General features: G+C 40.8%; 1 protein-coding gene across 9 annotated transcripts in view; it reads right to left on the bottom strand.

The window, feature by feature from the left end:
* Nucleotides 1-1,911: 1,911 nt before the first annotated feature.
* LOC129766708 (uncharacterized) overlaps nucleotides 1,912-27,753 on the bottom strand; it is a 64,297-nt gene continuing 38,455 nt past the window's right edge. For 5 of the 9 annotated variants that reach the window (XM_055767303.1, XM_055767301.1, XM_055767298.1 and 2 more), the window contains 5 exons: nucleotides 22,992-23,350; nucleotides 22,726-22,916; nucleotides 14,821-14,987; nucleotides 14,704-14,766; nucleotides 1,912-9,094 (listed from right to left, as the gene is read on the bottom strand). In XM_055767303.1, coding sequence (XP_055623278.1) covers nucleotides 6,551-9,094; nucleotides 14,704-14,766; nucleotides 14,821-14,987; nucleotides 22,726-22,916; nucleotides 22,992-23,284 — 3,258 coding nt within the window. In that variant the 5' untranslated portion in view covers nucleotides 23,285-23,350 and the 3' untranslated portion in view covers nucleotides 1,912-6,550. Of the gene's footprint in view, nucleotides 9,095-14,703; nucleotides 14,767-14,820; nucleotides 14,988-15,059; nucleotides 15,870-22,725; nucleotides 22,917-22,991; nucleotides 23,351-27,753 lie in introns of those variants that run through there. The other 4 variants (XM_055767305.1, XM_055767304.1, XM_055767307.1 and 1 more) reach the window with 4 other exon arrangements.

Genomic DNA, 27,753 nt, shown 5'->3' on the forward strand with positions numbered 1-27,753 from the left:
CTAGGTGGACTGGTGCACTGGTACTAACGCGCTCGGCCTAGCTATCTTTGCGGGGAACTCCAGATCAACACGGTTCGAGCGGGATTTTGCCTTTCCCTTCATTTTTCCTCCTTTACCATGTCCAGACAGGGCTGCTTGGGTTGGTTTGTTGATGTGTTGTGATGCGAACTGATGTGGTGTACGGTTTGAATGAGAATGATCGTTACGGAAGGAAGGAAGGTCTTGAATTATAGAGACTTTAAACTTTTGCAGTTCATTCGTCTCTAGCCTTGAGAAAGGCCCTTTGAAAACTCTACTCTATTCTACTCCAGCGCTACCACCTCCGCCCTCTTGCCTTGAGAAAGGCACTCGATCCCTCGCCGTCCAGCTTGTCCAGCAACGATGTTGTCCAGTCGGTGTCCACACAAAGAATGATCGTTACGGCAGCTGAGCGGGGATTTTTAAGCTGACTGGCTGGCTCGAGAATTACGCATGTGTGGCTTCTTTTTCCTTTCCAATCGTGCTTCATTCTATTTCGCTGCTGCTCTGGTTGCCCGTTTTGGTCGGTACGATTTGAGGAGCACAAAATGGACCAATCAAAAATGGGCACATAGTGCATTTTGACAACGCTTGATATTTCACAATTATTCAATTATTTATTTAAGAAAAATGAAATGTTATTCGTTATGATAGATGCGTAGATATATTTCCTATCAATTGATGCAAAAACCTTTGCGATCTATTGAGAAATGCTCGAGTTATAAGCGTTCCAAATCTTGCATTTTTTCCTACTTGTTCAGTGCCTAGATTTCCATTTCACCCCTTATATCTTCCGGTTAGACGTAGTCCTACGTCAAAAAAACACGAATGTTGTAATAACATGTACTAATGAACGGAAAACTCACTTGTAACAATCTTTCGTTCGATAAAACAAAGTGATCCGCAAAAAAACCGCTCTCCGGTGCTGAGCATGCTTAACTCAGCTATATTAAAATTATTTAGATAATCCGACAAATATTCCGGCCATTTAATCATGTTATCCACACCCCACATGTACTCTGCAGATAAAAATGTATCAGCAGTTCGCCATGTCAAATTTACTGTGGAAACTTGATCGCTCACCGTTTATGTGAGTTTTATTTAGAATACATATTTGAGCGGAGAAGTTCGCTGATATGGAAAAATATTCGAAATAACCATTTCATGGATAAATATGGAGTACTCAAAATGGGCGAAAAGTTTAAACATTCTCAAAACTGCAGAACAGATTTCATTTATTTTTGAAAACAGATCTGAATGTGCTTTTAAAAAACTTTTGTTTAACGTGTCCACGTGGACATTATCTGACCGTGGGCAAACGTGGACATTTTCGTAGATTGCCGATAAGATGCAGGGGCCAGGCTTTGGAAACAACGAGGCTGTTATATGATGAGGAAAGTAGAGTAGTTTATGAGGGCAGAATGGAAATTGCGCATGATGGATAAGCTGTGGATCCCCCGACATTGAATGAGGTGAAGAAAGCTTGTTGAGAGTTAACAAACCACAAAGCAGCTGGGAAGCACGGCATTTCAAAGCCGAGCCGGACGGCTGTATAGTGATATTCATTGTACCTATCTGAGGGTATGAACCGAGAAAGAATTGCCTTCGGACTGGTTGGAGGGACTCATATGCCCTACCTACAAGAAGGAACACCACCACTGTACCAATTACCGAAGCATAACACTTCTCAATACTGCATACAAGATTCTCTCTCGCATTCTCTTCTACTCAGCAATCTTTGAAGGTAGGTGTCCCATTCCTAAATGATCTAAGCTTTATATAGGGGGAACCAGCTGCACTGAAATAAGAATCTGCGATAATTATCTAGCCCAACCCTGCAGATGAATTTGGTTTCGTGAGAGGGAAGTTCGGCGTAAAAAAATCCTGTTCCAGTTCAAATAATTAAATTCATTGTTTTATTGGTTTTGTGTACCACTGTCGCAATTCACTTTTATGTATAAGAATATCATGAGCGCATTATCCTCTTGCTTGCTTATATTTATCAACATATCTACAAACGAATCGTGAGTTTTCGTAAAACAGAAGCTTAAGTTGTTTTAATAAATGCCTTTATAATAAGAATAGCCGAAACATATATATATTCAAAAGAATCTATAAACATTTTCATATGGTACTAAATAAATTACAAAAACTTTATTCATTGTTATTTTTAACGTACCTCACGTCGTATAAAACATGCAGACTACCAAGTAGTTCGTTTCTTTGTTTCATTTCCATGAACATAATCAACCGATCGTGTAATGGAAAATTATCTCTACAAATCGTACGCTGTAATTAAGCTATTAGTTTGACAGAAAAAATTGAAATAATAGCTGACTTGAGATTAATTCATACCATATTAACTAAATTTGTGTAATGAGATACAATCTAGATTCACACAATTTGCGGAAATCGAGAGCTTATCGATAACTATTATCGCTATTCATTGTTAACACAAATGATACTTGAATGATTTACAACATAGTTGGAAAGAAATAATGTTTCTAAAAATATTTAACTGAAGCTCGTTGGGAAAAATTAGGCTACGCACTGTTGCCAACATGATGTCCTATATTTACCGAATACCGATGGTGATTCCAAGCATTTGGGATTCCATATTACACTACTTTATGAGACAAATATCATCTCCCACTCGAAAGGGGTTGTTATTGCATAAATGCCTACCGTCTATTGTGTTATTCGCTAAGCTTACTGAATAAATTGGCCAAATAAGAACTACTTTATGCAACACATTGTATAACTTTTCGCTTTCAAACGTTAACAATCATCAGTTTCTTTTTTTTTTTTTTTTTTGGGGAAGGATGGAGGGAACTATCACTATACAGCTGTTGTTAACACTATTGGAACACGCTTTTTGCTTGGTTTGATGCGTATCTCGTGTCGCAATCGAAACTCAAAATACATATAGGATAGATAGGGGAAATATGACCAGGCGGGGCGAAATGGGCCACCTTTTGTTTGGGCTTGTTATGGAACCAATAACATCTATTTCCCAACAATTGTGTTAGAAATACTCTTATTATGTGTCTCCGTGAAAACTATATTCAAATTCAATTGTTTTATAAAGATATTGAGAGAAATTTCACACTGACTGATTATCACGAAAACCATATAAAAAAGCAGTCAACCAAATAAGCTCTGTACGCTTCATACTGAAATTAATGACTCTGTTCTTTATATCAAATCGTACTGGTATTATTTCTGAACATTTCGACTCATTTATTGCGCTGCTTTGCCGTTTCATGTGGAAGAGCAATTCAGTTTTATTGAGCGTGAATGTACGGGGCGCAATGGGCATAACTGCTTGGGGCAGTATGACCAGGTATTTTTTTCAACATAACCTGTAAATACAGTTGTCAAAATTTGTAAACATAGTTGGAAATAGTTAGATGTGGAATCATGGTGCACAATTAACCAGAACATCCGATCGTAAAAAGTGGTCACAGATTAGCTTGAACGCGGCCATCTAAGCAGTGAATAGTGATACCTCAGTGCGACATGCAGCCTTAGTGCATTGTGTCCCACGAGAAACACTTAAACGTTTTTTGCGTTGTGCAGATCCTTTGCAGTTCCAGTTGCTCGGATTATTTAGTAATGTTTTTAAGATGGAGCAAGAGAACGAGCTTGTAGATTATATTATCTCTATGGAACAACGGTTCTACGGTATTACGACAAAAGAAATTCGGAAGCTGGCGAGTGATTTGGCCGAAAGAAATGGTATTTATCACCCTTTCAATAGCCAAAACCAGTTAGCCGGTTATTTCTTTTAATTGCTGGTAAATTCAGCTGAACGCTTGGTGCTGAGCACGGAATAACTATTATAGAGTCTTCCACAGGACACCCTATGAGACTGACCAAACGTACCGTATTTAACGCGACAGTACCGTTTCTTCGACCATTTTTTTATTGTCCCGTATTTTTTTGCATTCTGTACCGTATTTTGATCAGGAGGCTGAGTTCATACATTCTGTTAAATATTTACCGGGAATTTGTAATTTTAAATCCTCCCGCTGAACATTTTCCATTTTTTTTCTATGTTTTAAGTTGGTATTACTGTCGGTTGTCTTAATGCCAATTATGAGCGCAATCTGTCATTTGGTTTGTTCACAGCGTCATTAGGAACAAGTTAACTTTTTTTTGCTTAACGATTTCTTTTCAAAAATTCAATCGGGTGATCCCACGTTAATCCAACGCATCGAATCCGAAAAACCACGTCGAAGTGAAGAGAATCGTATCAAAAGAGAAGATAATGCTGAATGTTTTCTTCGATATTCGTGGTGTTGCCCGTCCGGAATTCCTTCAGAAGGACCAAAAGGTCAATTTGCGGTTATGGGGCATTTGAAAGAGAAAACTCGTCACAAACGGCCAGATTTGTGGAAGAATAAAACTTGGATTTTGCACCAGCTCATCGATCAATCATTATGAACGAATTTTGAAAATGACACGAATGTGATTCAATAAGCACCTTACTCTCCAGATATGGCCCCGTGTGACTTTCCCTATTTCCGATATTCAAATTACCGCTTCGTGGGACCCGTTTCAACAGCATTGAAAACATAAAGGGTAGGCAATTCCTGAATACAGCTATAAAAAGTGTTTCGATGACTGGATTGTTCGTTGGAAAAATTGTAATGTTTCAGAAGGTCCCTATTTTGAAGGCGATAATATAAATTTAGATGATAAATGAAGCATTTGCTTTAAAAACACAAGTCCCGGTATATATTTCGCAGAATGTGAAACTGTGGAAATGTTTTACGATACTGCGTTGGAGTACATTGAAAATTGGAAGGGTGGTCTAGGAGGAAAACAACAGAGTTCATTGATTGTATCAAATTCTATTCCTGAATGGAGAGAGATCCAAAGTAGCATCAGTAAAAACTTCCTGTTCAGATAGATGAAAACATTTTGTTTGATGAGTGGACAATTATTAGAAGAATTATAATTTCCTTTGTAATAGGGAACAAAGCCGTTCCATCTAAGAATGATTGTTTGTTTGGTTTTATTCATTCAATAACATTTTCCAAAAAATATTAGAATTTTTTTTTTTGACTAACGTGTCCTGTTTTTACTCTTGAACAATTTGGTCAGACCAGTAGCGTAGTGTAGACGGGGCGGATGGGACGATCAGCATTAATCATCAAAACATTAATGGGTTTGTAGACAATTCTTTGGGTTCATGACGACCACATGATTTTGCAAAGAATCTACAATGTGTGACATTTTTAGAACTGCTTAATCTGGTTTTCACAGTTTAACTAATTGCTGCCTGATGTTTCTGAGCCATACAGGTGTGTTGCTAAAAAAACTCGCAAACTCGATGGAGTGCTCATTATAATGCTACATAAATGCTCAATTTATGAGCTGATCACAGCCACTGAAGTATTGTACCACTCAAATACTGGACCAAGTTCACAGTCCCTTCTACCAGCACTGATATATTTTTTCACTGTTGAAAGGAACAGTCTTGTCGAAACGGCCATTAAGAAGGTTCTATTAAAATCCAACCTTTAACAAATTTTCTACTAAAAGGAGAATTAATCATAAGCTGAGCAAACCAGGCGAAAGACCTTCCGGACCCGATCCAACGATGGAAAAGGGAATATTAGAGTGACCAAGTCTCCGTAGTCATTTGAAGGCCGCTGGAATTAATTCTAATGAAGTCATCATTGAGATTGCATTGGATGTGTTACAATTCATCATGAAGTGGGACTTCCAGAATCGGTTCCGAATGTGAATTTGTAGCTGTTTCTGTGTCATCTTGTGGAGAGGCTTACCAGAGTTGAATTAATTTACAGTCAACGATGGGTTAGACATGTTCAATACGTTGAGCCCCGTACCGTTATTACTGGCCATTTCATTGAGCCCGCAACAAGAGAGCGAATACGCTTGTACAATATCAATGTCGGTCTCAGCTACCAACGATATTTATTCCATGAGATTTATTTGAGTCACATTTCGACATCCACAAATAAACCGCATTTTATTATTTTTCTTATTTTGTGTAACTGTCAGTTCCAGTGACCAACGTTTCTTGTTTAGATAAGTTTGATTTTTCATTCAAAAACAAAAACTAATTATTGTGGAGGGGTGACAACCTAGTAACCCGCCATTGCAGTCCGATCACTTTGATAACATTGTTATTTTTTGTACATGTTGAATGCAATCCGATGAAATACACGTGAATCAACTAACATGGTCATATTGCCCCGCATGGTGGCCCATTTTTCCCCGTAGTGCTTACGATCGACGGAAATGGAACACATTTTTGAAGCAAATTTTCCACATAATTTTTTTTTAAAGCATATTCGTACAGTGTACATCGATCAATAAGGTTTCAAATCGTGAGATTTTAACATTTAGACTAATTTATAAATCTTCCTACATGATTTAGGACGTTTCGTTCTTAGGGGAACCATATTGCTCCTATCTACCCTATATAAGATTCTCGCGTAACCGTAACCGGAGCGTGTGTGTGCTTTCAAAAACCATCTACTCACACGAATACTTCATCTCACAATCGTTGTCGATCGCCTAGATCGGAGGCGTCGTTCTCGTCATTGCTGCTGCTACCATTACCATCATCCTCTAGAACTCCCTGGTTGTTGTTACATTCCACATCCCGCAGCCCACTTGATCCCGCACCAGCAGAATTGCTACTGCTGCCGCCACTGGCCACTTGCAGGCCGGGCGAACCCTGACTATGGCTGTGTCGTCCGTCCGGATACAGCAAACCCGATTCGCTGCCGCTGAGATTCTGAATGATGGAGCTTATGTTGGTGCCCAAACTTTGTCGCTTTATTGGGGTTATATTCAGGTTCTTGGGGGACTTCGGCTTGAGCTGTTGTGAGGTTTGTTGTTGTTGTTGTTGTTGTTGCTGCTGGAAGCTGACGTGATCACGTGACTGAGGTGGAGGTGGCAGCTTACTCGGCAGATAGGCAAACTGGGCAGACATGTCCTGCTGGGTCATGTAGGACAAAGTTAGCGGAGTTGATTCATTGTACTTACTGGTATCCTTGATTACCTCGTACTGGGAGTCAGGTGCCAGAAAGATGTCTTGCAAATTTTTCGTCGAGCGACGGTGGGCTTCCTGGCTTTGTTCGTTTGACGAGTATGGATAGGACGCAATGAAGTTTGAGCTGTTGGGCTCTGACAAGAAATCGACCGGAACGTTGGGATGACCACCACCAGTGCTGCTGCTGCCGTTGGATTGATTTGGCACGTTGAAGTTATTGTTAAATTCCTGCTGCGGATACGTCACCGATGGAAAATTTGTACTTGGGGTGGCAGGAGACAAATCGGTGTAATCGGTTTTCTCGCCTGACTCCACAGAACACATGCTCTGCCGCGAGATGTCTTTATGGATCAAGGAGGGACGGGGCATAACCATAGGCTTCTCGTAAGCCTCCGGAATAATCTGCGGGAAGGGTAACCGGCTGCGGACGGATGGCTCTCGTTTGCCAAATCTCTGTGCGATATACTCATCGGCTTGGTCCTTATTGAATTGTTCCTGTTCCTGAATTTGCATATTTTTATCCTTCATATTTTTGCGTCTTTGGTTAGCATCTTCGTAGTAATTGTCGTTTTTCACCGACATATTACAACAACTACTGACATCAGCGAAATAAACTTCCGATTCGGTCGGTTCCATAATTTTACCGTTCATAGCATCAGCCTCTAGAGCTTCGACCGTCTGAAAACCAGTGTTTTCAACGCCCGCCTTTATCCTCTTGCTTTTAGCATGAATCTGCGCCGGCTGACTACTACAACTTGGTTCGTTACTTGGCAGAGAAGGTTCGTTATATTCATTCTCGGAAGTTTCGACGGAGTTTTGTTGACCATTCGACGATTTAGCGTTGAACACATTCTGCACATTCACTCGTGCGGCCGGTTGATTAGGACCGATACTTTTCGCCCCTGCTTCTACACGCTTTTTAGTCTTTCTCAGCGGTAAGGTATTCGAGAATCGATCTCTTGGACCATCACTATCCGATGGGGTGTTTTCATAGTTATCTTTCGCTGGTTTGAATGCTTGACGTTTCCCAGGATTCCGGAAACCATTTTGTTGAGTTGAACCATTAAACTGATGATTCGCGTGGCTCTCGGAAGCCATTGGGTGTTGGTGACATTCCAAAATAGCGATGTTGGTGGGCGGTGCGTTGGTTTCGCCCATTGGCTGGCATTGAGTTGGATGGATATACTGATAGCGGCCTCTTCGGGCTGGACTGTTTGGATCACTATATGGTGGAGGTGGTCCCCATATACCATACTGTTGCTCGATCACGTTATACCGAGGTTGGTTATTCGCTATAGACGTCGGATCCGCACCATTGGTTCTATTCGAAAACCCATACTGAGAATCGGGACTGTGGGGAGACATCCGTTGGGAATCATTCCGTTGCCACGGCATCCGTGGCCAGCTCCAGCCCGGCATTCTTCGTCCGTTTTGGTTCATCCGGTTCCCTCCGGCGGCTTCCTCACCCCCAGGGTTAGGCGAATAAAAATTCCCCGCCTGTCCAGGGGCCCAAAATCGCTGATCTCCCTCCCACGGGTATGCCGACGGCATCACGTTTCTATGAGCATGGCATTGCTCACAACAACGACAATTTCCATTTCGGGCTCCTCCCAGCATCGACCCGGAAGGTAGCACTGACGGACCCGGTTGGCCAGAGTACAACGACCGGCACCTCAGCTCCAATTGTTCCCAGTACATCTTCTTACGTTCGTGGCTTAACAGTTGATAGACTAGCATGCAGCTGAAAACCGCCACAAGGACTCCGGCGACCGAGAGGCCAAATACGGCCCTCAGGCAGGAATACAAAGCCCCGTGGACAACCCCGCAGTCCGAGGTGGAATCGAACACGAAGCGAACGTTGTCGTCGATTCCTTCCGCCTGCTTCTCAGCTGTTACCGAGTAGCACGTACAGGTGCGAGTCTTCTGGGTGTATTCGCACTCGCGGAGTACCTGAAGCCGGCTCATGTGCAACACCGTGGTGGTAACCGTAACCAGTGCACACGTGAGGGCCGATGCGAGTCCACAGGCCCCGGAGAGTTTTATCTGAGGAAGGAAGAGAAGAATGTTGATTTAAAAAAACAAAAGCTCTTATTATGGGGCATTCATAGTTCATACTAGGTTCCATACAGAAGAAAATGGCAGTCAGATTAGTTTCTTTCATTTTCAACTTCCGACATTACCAGCGTACCCAATACCAGATCCTACATTATGGATATGTGCATTAAGCACTATATGATTAGACAACAATATTTCTAATAAAATATCTATCGACGTTTAAAACTTAAGAAGGGATTGATAATAGTTTATGCAGAGAAATAATCCCGTAACGACATTTCAAATTATCACAAAAAATCCGGTAATGATTATCAAGATAACACGTACACGCTGTAGCCTAAACAATGGATTGAGAGCAACGAAAAAACCTTTTTTTTCAATTCACAAGTATGGATTTCATTTCAAGTACGGATTCTCAGGTTTAATAACGCGCTTCGAAAATATAAATTATGAATGAAAATTTACTTTCCGCATCAAGTATGAATACCAAGTATTGTAAAACATGTTATTTGCAAGTGATTAATGATTCTTGAGGTTGGTAAACCACTGGACTAAGCGTACCATCGGTACTTCGCGTACCTGCAGGTATAAAATAGACCCCATTCGTGGTCCTTAGCTTTTTGTCCAGTAACTCCTATCCCTACCTCCCCGCGGTGTCGGCTGGGGTACGAGTAACTATAGTGAAGATCGGGTAACCAACCCCGGTGGGATCTTGGTCGTATGCTGACAGGGAAGGGGGCCTATCCGAGCGTCTGTTCACCATGGAGGTGCAGCTCAAAACAGCGTCAGAGGCGGTTGATCCCTGTCTTCGTGCCAGCGGGGACTCAAAAAAGAGCTGCGCACGTCGGTCCTACCGGCGAGACAGGAGGTTGGGAGCAGGCCCAACAAGCCGCCCTATAAAAACAAAAAGTTACAAATAACACAGAAGTAAATACGGATCGGAACAATCGGCAAAGACCTAGGCGACGAAATGAGGACTACGATTGGAAACTCGGAACATGGAACTGTAAATCGCTATGCTTCTCAGAATGTGATAGGATAATATACGACGAACTCCAACCCCGTAACTTCGGAGTAGTAGCGCTGCAGGAACATTCTACCAGAGTAGTGGTACAACCTACGAGCTTGGAGCTGCCTTTGTAGTATATTGTAGTAGGATACGCCAACGCGTAATCGGCTGGCTGGATATGTAAACTGAGGATCAAGGGCCGTTTCTTCCACTACAGCATCATCAACGTACATTGCCCACACGAAGGGAGACCCGACGACGAAAAAGAACCGTTCTACGCGCAGCTGAAGCAAGTGTATGACATCTGCCCACAGAGATGTATAGACCGGTGAATGAGCCGAAAAGCCTGCATGCCGTATCAAATGATAACGGCCAACTATGTGTAAACTTTGCAGCCTCTCGAGATTTGGTAGTCCGAAGTACTTTCTTCCCGCGCAAGGATATCCATAAAACTACTTGGAGATCATCTCACCAACACACAGAAAATCAAATTGATGTTCTTCTTCGACATCATCAATCGCAGTTGGAATATAGATTCGGAACACTATCTAGTTTCAGTATGCATGCGCTCAAAACTCTCAACAGTGTATAACACGAGACGAAGTCGAACGCCGCGACTCAACACTGAGCCGCTATGGGACAACGCTGTTGTCCCATAGCGGCTCGCAGCGGCTGGAGGCAGCGCTACCAACGGAAGAGCAGTTACTCTTGAAGATGGCTGGAGGGATATTCGTACAGCCATAGATTGCACTGCTATGGCGGCGCTAGATACGACGTATCGGAGGAATGACTTGTTTGACGGCAAATGCAAGCAGTTAGTTGAGTAGAAGAATGCAGCGAGAGTGAAAATGCTGCAGCACCGTACGAGAGCTAACGTGGAACGATACAGACAGGCGAGGAATAGCCAAAACTCGATCTTCCGCACGAAAAAGCGCTAGCAGGAAGACAGGGATCGTGAAGCAATGGAACACATGTACCACGCAAAACACGCACGGAAGTTTTACGAGAAGCTTAACCGCTCGCGCAAAGGCTGTGTGCTACAAGCCAATGTGTGTTGAGAGTTGGAGGGGAATTTTCTCACTAACGAGTGTGAGGTAGTTGAAAGGAAAAAGCAATATTACGATGAACATCTTAACGGCGATGCAGCAGTGAATGGAAGCGGTATGACGATAGATCTAAGAGCACGTGCAGTCGATGGCCGTTTTCCGGTCCCTGATCTTCAAGAAGTAGAGGAAGAGATGGACGGTTGAAAAACAATATAGCCGCTGGTATCAACAATCTACCGAGTGAACTACTAAAATACGGTGGTGAAGCACTAGGTAGAGCATTTGCATTTGATAATCGTCAAGATTTGGAAGGATGAGCGCTTACCCAAGGATTGGATGGAAGGGTTCGTGTGTCCTATCTACAAAAAAGGCGACAAGCTGGATTGTTGTAATTACCGTGCGATCACGCTGCTAAGCGCCTCCTAAAAGGTACTCTCTCAGATAATCTACCGCTGCCTATCACCGTTTGCAAAGGAGTTCATGGGGCAATATCAAACAGAATTTATGGGTGCCCGAGCCACCACGGATCAGATTTTCGCGATACGACAGGTTTCGCAGAAATGTCGCGAGTTAAACGTAGCCACACATCACCTTTTCATCCACTTCAAATCAGCTTATGATGCAATCGATCGGGACAAGCTATGGATAATTATGCACGAACACAGTTTGCCGGATAAACTGATACAATTAATCAAGGCGACGATGGACCGAGTGATGTGTGTGGTTCGAGTATCGGGGATCCTCTCGAGTCCCTTCGAATCTCGGAGAGGGCTGCGGCAAGGTGATGGGCTTTCCTGCTTGCTGTTAAATATCGCTCTAGAAGGTGTGATTAGAAGAGCGGGGTACGATTGTGGTACGATTTTCCGAAAGTCAGTCCTACTTTACGGCTCCGCAGAGGACATTGACATTGTGACACGAAACTTTGAGACGATGAAGGAGACCTACATCAGACTGAAGACTGAGGCCAGTAGGGTTGGGCTTGTCATCAATACGTCGAAGACAAAATACATACGGGGAAGAGGCTCCGAGGAGACAAATGCTATCCTCTCACCAAGAATTCTGATTAGCGGTGACGAAATCGAAGTGGTAGACGAGTTAGTGTACTTGGGCTCACTGGTGACCGCCGATAATGACACCAGCAGAGAGATACAAAGACGCATTAGGGCAGGAAATCGCGCTTACTTTGGCCTTCGGAAGACACTACGGTCGAGCAGAATTCGTCGCATCACAAAGTTAATCATATATAAAACACTGATAAGATCGGTAGTCCTCTACGACCACGAGACATGGGTTATGCTCGCGGAGGACCAGCGCGCCCTTAGTGTGTTCAAACGGAAGGTGTTGCGCACCATCTACGGTGGAGTGCAGATGGGTGACGGATTGTGGAGAAGGCGAACAAACCATGAGTTGCACCAGCTGCTGGGAGCTGCCCATCGTTCATACCGCGAAAATCGACCGGCTGAGTTGAGCTGGGCACGTCGTAAGAATGTTGGACGACAGCCAAGTGAAAATGGTCCTCGACAACGGCCTGATAGGAACGAAAAGAAGAGGTGCGCAGCGGGCAAGATGGTACGACCAAGTGGAAGCCGACTTGCGGATCCTACGCAGACTGCATGGCTAGCGACAAACAGCGATGGACCGAAGTGAATGAAAACGACTTTTGTGTACAGCATAGGCCACTGGGGTCCTCTGCTGTTTAACACATTAAGGACCGCAAAGAACTCTCTAAGACCGCTCGTTTTGGGGCAAACTTGTACGCTTCATTTGGTCGGATTCCACGAATGAGATCGTTTCCTTCGGTGTGCATGACACGAAGGCGAGCCATCGGTTGGCCTTGTTAGATTCTTGGCAGCCCAAGGATTTAACCATCATGTGTAGAAAACACGGGTTATTTCGTGATCCATCTGTAACAGACGGGACGCGAAAAACGAGAAATCTCGTGAGCGGTCCTTAATGTGTTGAGTAAGTAAATAATCAATCTTGAACGAGAATTCTGTTTAATTTTATATTATAATGACGAATTTTGGTAAAAGTACTCCGAGATTCACTCCCGTGGGTGAGTGATTAGTGTACCACATTATCATGCCGGGAGTTCGGGTTCGATTCCCGTTCTGGCCGGGGGATTTTTCGTCGAAGAAGTTTGGGCAGGGATTAGGAACAGCTGATATTTTCATGAGAAAACGGAAGTCTCGCCCGGGAGAATCAATTCAACAAGCTATAACCTAAAAATAATGGCTGAATAAGGTGGTTAATGGTTTTTATATCAGTGATGACGAAGTCTGTTCAGTTCAGTTTTTGATTTTATGGGGCTTTAACAAGGACTTTAACGAACGATGATCGTCCTATGACGAGGTCTTTTTGACGTTGGATAAGACGAATGGCGAGGAACATGCTATTCTAGTGATACATTTCCAGGAGAATGTGTAACCGACGAAGTAAAATTCACTACAATCTAAGCCGGCACTATCTGCCGTAAATGTGTTGATGCGCTTCGATTTTACTAACCACGAAAATTTTCATCTGTTTGCCATTTGATACCAAATGATTACAGTTTTACATTACATTACGACTCCTTCTTGTTAGTCAAACAATTACCATATATTCCATTAAAATTTCAATGCGAAGTAATGGGCCTTGAATGTAACGTTTGAGAAAACGCGTGTGCTAGGTTTTCGCGGAAGAAATTTCCCTCAAATCTCCCCAAACAGGACAGGGAACGAAGTTCCTTGAGTGATCTGGGTGACGCTAACCCTTCGGTTGCGGAAACCACCGACATGAAAACTATGTTGTGTTAATAAAAAACATCTCTTCGTAAGGTCATGTACATCAGCAATCAGATAATTTGAAATCCATGGTCAAGACAAATGGGCAAGAGCTATCCACTCACCGCAAACAAGAGACGAATGAACTCTCAGAGTTTAAAGTCTCTCTAATTCAATACCTTCCTTCCTTCCTTCACCGCAAACAATCGGGGAAGATCCTTAAAATGTTTGATACACAGTAAACCCGTCAATAATTTCCAACGTTCACATTATAGGATCCTTTTTCCTTGTTATTGTCGCTTCCATTTCCCCTTTAACCCTTTATAAGGCAGCGGAAATTAGGCAACGAATCGACTCCAATTTCAGATAACATAATCCCTACATTAGGTAATAACACAAATCTACCCGTAACAAAAAAATAACTATTGAAACAGTTGAAGAAATTGGCGGCAATATAGTTGCCACTGTCCATTATCGCCAAAAACACCGTTTCCCGCTGCCTTGTAAATTCTCTTTATTACACCTTTGGTTATGCAAAAATGAAAACAATATTTCTAGTGAAGCGAAAAAATATTTTCTTTTTATATAGAGTTACAAGAAAAAAAATTAAATTTGAATTTCTCATCAAACACACCATTTATTTTAATGAGGCCATGTTTTGATAACGCATACCTGTTTGTACTATTCTATTTCAAAATTTATCGAGTACCCCTCGTATACTAAAATTTTCCCTGTCGACCAGCATAGTAAACAGGTATCCAAAAATAACAATAAACTTACCAGATAACTGTAACGATTCCTCCGCCTCGCCAAACTCATTATACATATTCCAGTGACCATTAGCTGCAAAAAAGGGACATCAGAACTTCTTTATTACATTAATGACAAAATACCAACCAGTGTAGCGGGAACGAACGTTGGCACAGTTTCGAAGTAACCAACGGTACTGGTATACGATCGTAGCAGAAAATATATTCCTAGGAACAGGATTCCTAACAGGCAGGATATACCCCCACATATCAGACACCAGATGACGTATTTCCGCACACCAGAAGCCGTAGGAGCTGTTCGGGAACAGAAAAAGAAGAACATAAGTGATTGTTATCCTATCTTAACAGTATATTAGGAATAGTAACCAGCAGTTACTGATGGGGGGCGCGGTGGTTCAACCGGTGGAGGTGCCCAGGTACATGTTGGAACACTATACTGCACTACTTGCATGAAAGGATATCCGTGCATTTTTACTTCTTCGCGTTAATATACTTTACTAAGCTTCGGAAAACTACCAAAAAATCGTAATACACTTTGTGTTCAGTATGTGCTCCGAGTTGCTGCTCGAAGTTGGTCCTACACGGCACACATTTTCCGCTATTGTATACGATTTCCTGTGTCTTACTTTCCTTCCGGAGATGTACACAGTTGTCAGATAGAAATATGTAAATATCCACTAAAACTAAGTTGTACTATCTAATTTCTGTGTTGTTACTATTATTGTCATTCCTACGGGTATTCGGTTGATTCAATCACCACAAAACAAATATGTCGTCATATTGATAACTGAATCAATTCATCCCTCGCAACGAGGAGACACTATTGGGGAGAGGCAGAAGAAGAAAAGAATCACTCTTGACGATGCTTATTATACAATCGTGCGAATCACTGCGAAACGCGCAAACTTTTATCGATCACGATATCTCCAGCAGCGAATGCTGGAAAGCGCATACTGTATCCGTTCTTATCAATATGTTGTACCAAATACACCAGAAGCACTGTTTGGATAGATAGATTATAGAAATGTAAGCGATTTCTACATTTTCCGCTCAGAACTGTAGAGAACGGCTCCCGTCATCCACACAAATTGGTATGTGTATTTTGACAAGCACAAACGATTCCTGTAACATAGCCAGAAGGATATCCGAATGTGATGGCATTTCCCAGTGGCAGATTGTAGTGGTTTTGGTTTATGTTTGGCATCAGAACGTTTGCGAGGGATGCGAATGTCCCGTGCGCAAGCGCGCCAGATGAAATCCTTACTGTTTCTTGGGTGCATTTCATCTGGATGTGGATTCTGTGGAATCGAAATTCAAACTTGCTGGTAGTCCCTAGGGTGCATTAATGCATCAAATAACAAACAAACGGTCAGTTCACCATCTAAAGTTGTTATGAGTTCGGAATAAAATGGACTTGGACCTCTCAAATGAATTCTTCAAGTTGTCCAGTATTTCATATCTCATTTATAATGTTAAAATTTTTATTTGTATGTTATTTCACAAAAAAAACACTAGATGAACATACAAGTAATTCACAACGTGTGTCTTTAAAAATAATTAGTTGGTAAACCCCTGAAAAAACACTGTGCACTTGTCATAGGGCGCTAGGACGTTCAGCCGAACAGTTCTTATTGGTAATCGTTAGAATATCAGAAGAACTGAACAGCTGAACTCTCCTCCCCGAAACATAAAAACCGTCAGAGACTACGTGTGTACTGAAACGATTTTGAGTGGCATCTTGAATCCATTAGAATGGATCCAACCATATATCGGAGAGTGAAATAAAACTAGGAAATTCATTAGATAACAATCTCAATGTGATGAGATCTTTGTATTAAAGGGTGTGTCACATCAAATTGCATCACGGAAAAAACGCTGTAGAAATTCGCCCAGTAGACCGATCCTTTTGAAAATTTTAGACAGTAAAATAAAAACTATTAAACAACTTTTGGCATTTTCCATTTTTCATACTTCGAGCCCAAGCCCGTATGCTCGTACCTTCCTCTTTACCCCGTCCATAAGGTTCTGTACAACGTCAAGTTGTAGTTTTTTTTTAACAGAAATCCATTTTCTCTTGAAGTCCGCCTCCGATTTGACAACTTTTGGGTTCTTCCGGAGGGCCTGCTTCATAATCGCCCAATATTTCTCTATTGGGCGAAGCTCCGGCGCGTTGGGCGGGTTCATTTCCTTTGGCACGAAGGTGACCCCGTTGGCTTCGTACCACTCCAACACGTCCTTTGAATAGTGGCACGAAGCGAGATCCGGCCAGAAGATGGTCGGGCCCTCGTGCTGCTTCAATAGTGGTAGTAAGCGCTTCTGTAGGCACTCCTTAAGGTAAACCTGCCCGTTTACCGTGCCGGTCATCACGAAGGGGGCGCTCCGCTTTCCGCAAGAGTAGATCGCTTGCCACACCATGTACTTTTTGGCAAACTTGGATAGTTTCTGTATGCGAATCTCCTCCGGAACGCTGAATTTGTCCTCTGCGGAGAAGAACAACAGGCCCGGCAGCTGACGAAAGTCCGCTTTGACGTAGGTTTCGTCGTCCATTACCAGGCAATGCGGCTTCGTCAGCATTTCGGTGTACAGCTTCCGGGCTCGCGTCTTCCCCACCATGTTTTGCCTTTCTTCGCGGTTAGGAGCCTTCTGAACCTTGTATGTACGCAGGCCCTCCCGCTGCTTGGTCCGCTGGACGAATGAACTTGACAAATTCAGCTTATTGGCAACATCCCGGACCGAACTTCTCGGATCACGTCTAAATTGCTTAACTACGCGCTTGTGACCTTTTCACTGACGGAGCATCCATTTTTGCCGTTCTTCACCTTCCGGTCGATGGTTAGGTTCTCGAAGTATCGTTTTAGTACTCTGCTGACCGTGGATTGGACGATTCTCAGCATCTTACCGATGTCCCGATGTGACAACTCCGGATTCTCGAAATGAGTGCACAGGATTAATTCACGACGCTCTTTTTCGTTCGATCACGTGGCCAACGTGATCTATACACTTTTATCTGATTTTAAAGCGAAAGCTGAAGATATAATTCCTAAAAATTAAATTTCTACAGCGTTTTTTCGGTGATGCAATTTGATGTGACACACCCTTTATACCATTTTGTGCTTAAACTACGTGTTACAATGTTTAAACCAGATATACTCAAAGTGGTCGATATCGATTTCCCAGGTATCGGCACAAACGAAAATTGGATTAAGGGGTTGATCAGATCTGAAAATCAAAAATCAAATCGATGAGTGTGCACAAGTTCGTACAAGATGAAAGATTTGACCAATAAAGATTGGTTTTTGAAAAGGGCTAGATTTTTTTTTCTTAATTTGTACAAAAAAATATAACTCAAAAATTATAATATCTGCTGAATTATGGTCAAATGATTAAATGTAAAAAATTGTTCAAATTTTCAAAAAAAAAACCAAACATTTTTTAAAGAAAAATTACACTGAAAAAAAATTAATTTGAAAATTGAAACTCATTTTTCTCAAAAACGTATTTTGGAACATGGGCACTTTTATGATAAATTGTTTTTCTTGTAGCCACCTCCGATTTCGGATGCTGTCCAAGCATCCGAAAGAAGCGCTATCGGAGTAAAACTCAGTTCCGCTACCTTCATAGTAAACAAATGAAAACACACTTAGTATGAACAACGATCACAGGGAGGAGAACGAAACCCCAAACAGCGTGACATGAATTTAGTCCCGATACTTATGATTCACCCGTTAGTCTTTCATCCAGTCTTTAGAAACCGGTAACGTACAGACCGCAGTTCAAGTTCGAGCAGTAAACATAATTACGCGGTAGCTAACCCCTTCAGAAGCAGGAAACGTACGAATCGCAGCTCATTGGTCGCTATTGAGGGTGTCAAAGGACACAGGTTCATGCAATAAACATAATAACGAAATAGCGAAAAGGTGAGAAACGGTCCCTAGCATCGGAGAAGATGAATTCAAAGATTTCCCTGAGGAGCTGATCAGAAGAAAAAGAAAAATGGAATAGCGAAGGCCAAAGAATAAGGTGATCGAAAAGGCAGATAAGGCGTTGTGCACAAATAATGAAAGCGTTAAAGGGTGACAGACTATAGGCTTGAGTTTTTAAACAAAAAGTGCTTCAAAAATTCTAAGGGGTTGTATCTAGGACACGACCGCATTTTTGACGTAGAACTACAGAATTATATTATTCAATCCGCTTGTTTATCACTTCGGATATTCACCCACATTCTTGTTTTCCAACGAATAGAAAACGTTCGAAAGGAGGCCACATTTGTATTCTTGTTTTCGTACGAATTAAATCCATTCTTTCGAACATTCGAAAATAGAACAATTTGAACGAAAAGCCTATTCTAGTTTTCGTACGGATGCGTTTTTCACCTGCCTATCAAACGTCACTTTTTTCTTGCGAATCCCGTTCGTTTGTTAAATCAGTATTCACGTTTTTCGGATAATTCGAGCTTAAGTCGTATTGGTTCTACTGCTCAATCTATTATGAATATGAGTCATGAAGATTATTAATATTTCATTTCGATTCATTTTTGTGATGCGATGTAATGCCGGTTTGAGTAAGTCCTCGCATTATAATCGCTACCATCCTCTTAGTATTAATATCATTTTTCGCTGAACAATTACCCATGTTGCCGCAACCCGACAGCTGCTTAACACGTTCGTCGTCCCGTCAGCGATATACAGCAGACGTTCGCTAACTGGACTTTCTTCAACTGGACTTATCTTTAACAGGGCGGGTGTTAACTGGGCTGCAAAGTAGATATGTATCATTAAAAGACGTCAATTTGAAGTATTGCTTTTGCTGTTTTGCAGTCCAGTTAGCGAGTAAAATTTGGATTAATTTTTCAGCTCAATGAACGAACGATCACTGTATGGGTGACATTTTCATCGTTGCTTCAATGAAATCTTGCATGAAATTCGAGTGATGCGTGGAATCTTGCATCTGATAACTTCAACATGTTTACGTTTGAAAAGGTCTTGTTCGAACGGATTCGTACGAAAACAAGAATATATTTTTCGAAATTGTTCGGATCAAGCCGTTCGAACGAAAGTCGGATACGATCGTAAACAAGAATAGGGGTGACATTTCCTATCGACTGATGCAAATACCTCTGCGAACTATCCGTTCTGTTCTGTTCTTGTTTTTTAAGGGACTTTAACCCAAAGGTCATTCGTCCCTCTCTATGATCCACTCCCGATCGACGCTCGCGGGCAACGATGTTGCTTCGATGACCACCAAACGAGAAGTGGTGTGAATTCAAATCTCGGATGGCTTATTTATACCAAATAAGTTGAAAACGGACAGAAACAAATCTATTGGTTGCTCGTTATTGATGGTACGGGTAGGGATAGCACACAAATCGGCAGAACAAATGTATGGTGGGAACGGAATTCTTCCAGTTTTCATTAATTTAAACAGTTTAGGGAATTAGGAATCGTAATGTATAGCATATCAAACAAATCTTAGAGAATTTGCGATTCGATTGGTATGCAAATCATTAGAATTCGTTGGCGGTGAAAATAGTAATTAACGTTAACTTTATTTCATAAAAACGTGACCTACTTTCTGATTTGGCACCCTTCCTACAGACGCAGTTTTACGTATGAAACACGTGCTACCGTACATAGGAGTACATAAGGGTCCAGTGGAGTTTTGACCAGATTTAGCTAGCTGCCACCATTCAAGTGAACCGTGACGACGAGGACGAATTCGCCGAAAAAGACTGAGAAGGTCCCTTGGGGGAAGAAACTCAAATTCATACTTCTCCCCCACTTGTCTTGAAAAAAAAAACAATCCACTCCCGATCGACGCTCGCGGGCAACGATGTTGCTTCGATGACCACCAAACGAGAAGTGGTGTGAATTCAAATCTCGGATGGCTTATTTATACCAAATAAGTTGAAAACGGACAGAAACAAATCTATTGGTTGCTCGTTATTGATGGTACGGGTAGGGATAGCACACAAATCGGCAGAACAAATGTATGGTGGGAACGGAATTCTTCCAGTTTTCATTAATTTAAACAGTTTAGGGAATTAGGAATCGTAATGTATAGCATATCAAACAAATCTTAGAGAATTTGCGATTCGATTGGTATGCAAATCATTAGAATTCGTTGGCGGTGAAAATAGTAATTAACGTTAACTTTATTTCATAAAAACGTGACCTACTTTCTGATTTGGCACCCTTCCTACAGACGCAGTTTTACGTATGAAACACGTGCTACCGTACATAGGAGTACATAAGGGTCCAGTGGAGTTTTGACCAGATTTAGCTAGCTGCCACCATTCAAGTGAACCGTGACGACGAGGACGAATTCGCCGAAAAAGACCTAAAACCACCCAAATGCTTCTCATTTCGCCGAATCGTGAAATATGAGCAGTGGAGCTGAGAAAAGTTACAAGAGAATTATGTCCGAGACACGATCGCATAGTTGACGTAGGATTGCGTTAGACTATTTGTTCAATACTGATTTTGGATACAGTTGGAATTTTACTCATTCTTAATTTTATGGCCATGAATATGGCCATTTAGTTTGATTGATTTAGTTTTAGTTTGAGTCCAATCTGATTATTCCAAACAGCATGAAACACATCAATGTCTTACTGGTAAGATGTTATTTCCGTAGATGGGTCCTAATTTGCTAATTTTGACTCCGATGGTTATCGTTTCGTATAGAGGAAGCCAACGATGAATTAAACGTAAAAAAAAATCTGAAAGCATCGTTTAAACAAGGTGGTGGCGGACGGATGGTATGAAGGTGCATGTATGAGCAATTTGGTTTTCATCGATGGTGTATTGTTTACTTGAACATCCTGAAGGAAAATATGAAGCAAAGTGTCAACAAAATTGTGCTGCAAACTGCTGAATTTGGATTTGGATTTGTGCTGTAAACTGCTTCACGGTACGTAATATACTGAATGATCCTCGTTGGTAGACCGCCACTTTTTTACGTTTTGGCTAGCTAATAAATCTTTGAGGGGTGGAACTTGCGATGCTGTTTTCGTACTCTTCGGGAACTGAGCACCTAGCGATATGCACCAATTTATGCAAAATTCTCTCATTTAAGTATAGGAACCACCGCAAGTATTCTATCGTCAACGATCCCCAACATGATATTAGAGTCTTGACAAGATCAATTTGGAAACCTTAAACTAGAGACGAATGATCTCTCTTAGTTTGACGCCTTTAGCATCATCAAAAACATCAACTTAAAACTTTCGGTCGCCCGAAGTATGTGGTATGTGAGATGCACATTAGCATAAAATCAAGCACTGTAGTTTCATAAAATATATGATTTTCTTCATTGTAATATTTTTTTTTTTATTTGAGTGCCCAACTCTATTAATGAAAAAATCTCGTAGATCCGTCAGGAAATGTCTGAGTAAGAGGCGTCACCATCCCCAATATGTTTCCGAAAGACATAATCTTACGTCAAATATTTTTCAATCATTAAAAAATAAGAAAACAATGTTTTTGATCCCTGAGCAAAGACTTACACATTTTTCCATGGGACCCAAACAGAATGCTTCTAGAACGTTGAACTACAAAACGGAACAAAATTTAAGTTTATTCCTTCCGCCAAAACACACATTGTGCTTCCAATTAACAAATCTAAATGTGGTATTTACAAGCTCGAACTTTTCACGTCATTTTGGTAATAATGGATTGAGGTTAATAACAAACGCAGCAGATTAAACAGAAGCATGAGAATACCCGGGTTGGTCGATAATTAGTTCATCTCAACATGATGACATTATCGGAGGTTGTTTGGGGATCGCCAAACAAAGTTATTAGCAGGAAGGACCGAAGAAATGTTCGGGTTAGAACCGTTTTCGTGTTATAACCACAAGCAAAGATGTTTGTTCGATTATGCCACCGCTTATTGTAAAACTAACCTTCCGGGAAGATGGCGTTGTGGTTTACAACGCTTTAATCGGATTATCATTGCCAAAATCGGAAATCATCGAACTTTGATTGCTTCGTTCGTTAGTTTAGCCCCAATCCATAGAACTAATTCTACTCACCACTTTCCACTCGCTGCAGGGTTCGTGTTCTCGGCGCTGGTCGCGGGGGAAGCGGTGGTCCTCGGTCATCTTCAGAAATCTCTTCTTCCAATTTGTTGGTGCTATCGCTGTACACCTCGATGTGATTAGTGTACTTCCGCTCATTCTCGAACCGGGCGGGTGAGTTCAGTCTCGAATTATTTGGATTGGATCTGGAAGGCGGCAAAAATATCATGCAGCTGTACAAAAAAAAAAGGAAAGATCGCGTGCCAATGCACCATACTCACAGTGTTATTTTCTTATTATCTATATTAATATCTAATACACTAGGGGTATTTTCATCACACGATCCGTGCACACTGGAGCACTGCATCGGATGCTGTTTGGTGTTATCACAAGAGCTGGAACTGGACGGCATGTAACGATGATGATGCTGTAGAACCGCAATGCTATTATCGCTATTGTAATCATCCGTCTCGGCGCTGGTGATGTTGTAGGCCGGATCATGGTGCTGGTGGTAGCGATCCATGGCCGCCCGGTGGTGCAGCTGTGGCGAATCTAAGTTCGACTGAACCGTCATAGTCGTAAAACTCTATTTCTCTCTCACAGGACTAGCTTTCATTTAATAAATCACACAATAGCACAACTGGAAGCAGAAGAGAGAAAAATAAAACACCGGGGTTAGGATAATTGATTCGCCGGCCTGAGGAGAATCACGAAGTGAGGAGTCATTTGGTATAATCAAGATTCCCAGAAATCGTTTCACCCAGAAGAATCACTTCAAAAACATATAACGTAACATACGTACACCCAAATCTAATACACCGAAAACGGAACAAAAGTGTCGAAAATTGTCAATTATCATCACAGTCATCATCGGTACCTGTTCCCAAGGTGGACGGAAAGAAAAAAAAAGAACCTTTTTATTTGACTTCAACTTGTGGGGTTACAAATTCTCATTCAGATGGTAGATCACTAGGTGAAGACAAAGAAAGGGAGGGTCGGTTGCCAGACCGAACCAGGTAGCTCATCCATGATTTCACCTATATATCCAATGATTCGCTATAGCTGACAGTACTGAAAGGCCGGTATTACGTGAGAATTCGACAGAACATTAAATTACGTGGCGATAGAGGTTGAGAGTTCGAATAATTCATAGCGAACCCTGTCTAGGTGGGTGGACATTTCGTATGGTGTGTCTAGTGATAAAAGATCGAAGAAATTAATTCACGTCGAGACGAAGAAACGGAAGAACGGAAACAAGAAATCATCAGGGGAAGCGGCATCGAATGTTGTTCAATAAATCAATTCATTCTTGATAGCTGGAAAAGGAATTTGAGGGCTTCTTTATTCGTAGTTTCTGGCGCAAGTGATCAATAGCGATATCAAATAAATTCGAATGAAACCCCCTAACACACTATCACAAGTGGGGTCTTATAGAAATTTAAAACTCTTCGGATTTTAAAAATTGTAAGGGGTTGTGTCTATAACACGACCGCTTTCTCGACGTAGGACTACGGAATTATATTCTGCAATCCGCTTGTTTATCACTTCGGGTATTATTTCGGGTTTTTATTTTAAAATACGAAATTTTCGAGACAACTTTTGAGAAGATTGTTTTATTTGTGTGAAAAAAGTAGTAGTTTTGTAGATTCATGATTCATTCTTTCCTTCGCGAGCACAATGTGACGAACACGAGAATGATGGGCAAACATTGCAAACGTTATTGTTATTCTATGTGTTTGTTTTCCGGGTTGGAGAAGCGATAAAGATGATAATGAATTTTCAGATGTAATGAACACACATTTGATTTGTATTTGGTGTGAAAGAGTAACACGTTTTTCCGCAAATTGTTGCTCAATAATTAATTTCACAGGATGTATAATTTTCGTAGAAATGTATGTAAATGTATAATTACGTAGAACTGTTTCCTATCGGTTGATGCAAATATCTCTACGAACTATCGAGAAATGGCGAAGCTTGAATCGCAAAACTTGCTCCCTTCTCTCTCATCGCCCGTACGACGAACGCAGCTTTTATTTCGTGTATCACGTGTACCCTATGATCAGAAAGTATCGGGAATTTTAAAATAAAACAAAATAGAGTTGAATTTTAGGCAAAATATCTCCTTCAAAATATGATTCATCTGGAGCAAAACACATGTGTCAGCGTCTTTTGGATCTTCTACAACAAATTATTGTTGGAGAAAATCTACAAAAACTGTCAGCGCTTTTCATTTATTTGTTTCTGTTCTCACTCTGCAATTGAATTGCGTAGCCAATTCACACCCGACTGTCTCTTTCCTACTCAGATATAGACCACAAGCTATGAACAGTTTTGCTTCTATATTACGCTTGAGTTGGAAACGAACCCCAGCACGTGTCACAGTAAGGGAAGGTAGTCCTAATCCTACCCCCTTGGGGCTGTCCACAAACCACGTGGACAACTTTAGGGGGTTGGGCGCTTTTCCACGGTGAGGGTGAGGGGGTGTAGAGAATATCCACGACGTTCCACGTGGATGAATATTAAATATGAATATTAAAAAACAAAACTATTCAAAAAATATATGGAAACTGTTCTGCATATTCAATTAATTCATCCGTATTAATCGACAAAAGATATTGAGCTGTCTGATTGTTCTGAACATCTATATTTTTCATATAGTTGCACTTATTTGCTGAAATGAAAAAATTCTAAGAGAAACATGATCATGAGAGCACATGAACTGGGAGCGATCGATTAATTTTCATTATTTTTATGGAATCATACGTTCATACATCATACATTCCATCAGGATGGAGTTGCCACTAAAGCATGTTAGTATGATTTAATGTTAAAATTTAATCTACACGACATCGTATTTCTCAGGTGCTGGTTTCGATTCAGCTTTTGTTCTTGATGTAAAAATCGCGTTTTTATGTTTTGAGAACTCCCAAAGTTTTGCGGAAATGGAACACTAACAACACATTCTTTCATGGCTGCACGGGCCGTATATTTGGAAAGGTTTTCCCAGCAGTGATGTTCTTCTTCGTTGAAATAAAATATATTCTGGAATACACTCCTGCTGGGTTGTCCGGGATGTTTGTGCCGCCACTGATGATAACCAATTCGAGACGCCAATTAAGAATAATACTCAGTACACGACATTTGAATTAACAGATTCATATATATGTAGCGGGAACGAAAAAAAGGTTTATTGAGGAAAAGAATCCACAATTTGCCTGAAAGATGAGCGAATGTGTAAAATTAAACGGGGATTACTTCCAATAGTTTTGTTTGGAGGCCCTAACAGATGGTAACAGATGATGAAAAATCCTATCATTTACAATGTTGAGCGATGTTTTCGTACGAACGGATTCGAACAAGACCTTTTTCGAACGTAAACATCGGATGCAATATTTCATTTATCAATCAAATTTCATGCAAGATTCCATTAAAGCAACGATGAATGCTTCATCCATACAATGATCGTTCCTTAATTGGGCCGTGTAATCGACCTAATTATCGAATTTTACTCGGTAAGTGGACTGCAAAACAGCAAAAGTAATAATTCAAATTGAAGATGACGTCTATTATTGATACATAACTGATTTGCAGCCCAGTTAACGGACGCCCTCTTGAAGATAAGTCCAGTTGAAGAAAGTCCAATTAGCGAATGACTGCTATATATGACCCACGAGGCGACGAACGTGTTAGGCGGATTGCGGCAACATGGGCAATTATACAGATTACAGCGATTATCACGCGAGGACTGAAACCGGCATTCGCATCACAAAAATGAAAAGAAATGAAATATTAGGAATCTTCATGACTCATATTCATAACTCTCAATGACTCAATTTCTTCTATAATAAATTGAGCGGTAGAACCATCGCTACGTTTTGTATTAACCCACATGCCTTCAAATGTTTTTCAACGTAACTCCTAAACATATTTTTCTACCATAATGATGTATTTGGAAAAGTTGTTGAAAATTTCATTCACATGGCGCTATAACATGACAAACGTACTAAAAGAGCCTATTTAATATAGAAAAGACAATAAATAAGAAATATTTTTTTAAATTTCTCGAGAATAGCTGCATTTAGAAGGAGATTGATGAAGAGCTTTTTTGTTTTAAATCACATCAGAATTTATAATTTGTGGCTAAAAATTATTGTTAACAGACAAAAATTCGAATTTTTGAAAATTCATAAAAATTCGATGTTCCACAAAGTTCGTTAAAAATAGTTTTACCATCTTGGACTCATTTTTTAAATTTTCTACATGACTTCTATTTTATATGGAAAGAATTGAAAAAAAATACATATATAAACCAAAAAATATATATATTGGAAAAGACAATTACAAACAATTGTATGTAATTTGTATGCCCTTCATTTCGTTTTCACCGTGAAGTGACGTTCGTGATCAGGCTCAATAAATTAGAAATGTTTTTCCAAATATTTCGAAAATGGCTGCATTTAAAAGAAGATTGATAAAGAACTTTTTTTATTTTAAATCACATTAGAGGCTGTCCACATAACACGTGGACAGAAAAATCATGTTTTTGAACACCCCCCTCCCCCATCGTGCACAAACGTGGACTTTTTCTATACCCCTCCCCCTGTTGTCCACGTGGACATTACACCAATTGTTTCTAAAAAGATCAAAATAAAATTGAACTTCGCTCAAATTTCATTTTGGGATTGATTCTATTTTTTATTTTATAGTTTTATGGATAACAACGTTAGCTTAATTAATAATAACGGTTTGTTTTAAATTCATGTATTCGTTTTCCAACATTCCCCGGAAAGTTAATTGTATCGCTATTTAGTTTCTTCCAAATTCCACTTATGTTGTCAGATTGTTTTCACCGCTAAAATCCACATAAAAAATTTACTTGTGTATGTATTCTCGGGAATTCTTTATTATCATACTCAATTATTAACCGACGTAAGTTGGTTGAGCTGTATATGTTTTCAAAAAAATCAGACAATGAAATCTAGGGCTTCATTACAAAATGGTTATTGGAATTACGAAACAAAGCAGCAGTGATAAAAAAAAATC

Source organism: Toxorhynchites rutilus, chromosome 2 (assembly GCF_029784135.1).
Source record: "Toxorhynchites rutilus septentrionalis strain SRP chromosome 2, ASM2978413v1, whole genome shotgun sequence".
In the NCBI taxonomy this organism is placed as follows: Eukaryota; Metazoa; Arthropoda; class Insecta; order Diptera; family Culicidae; genus Toxorhynchites; species Toxorhynchites rutilus.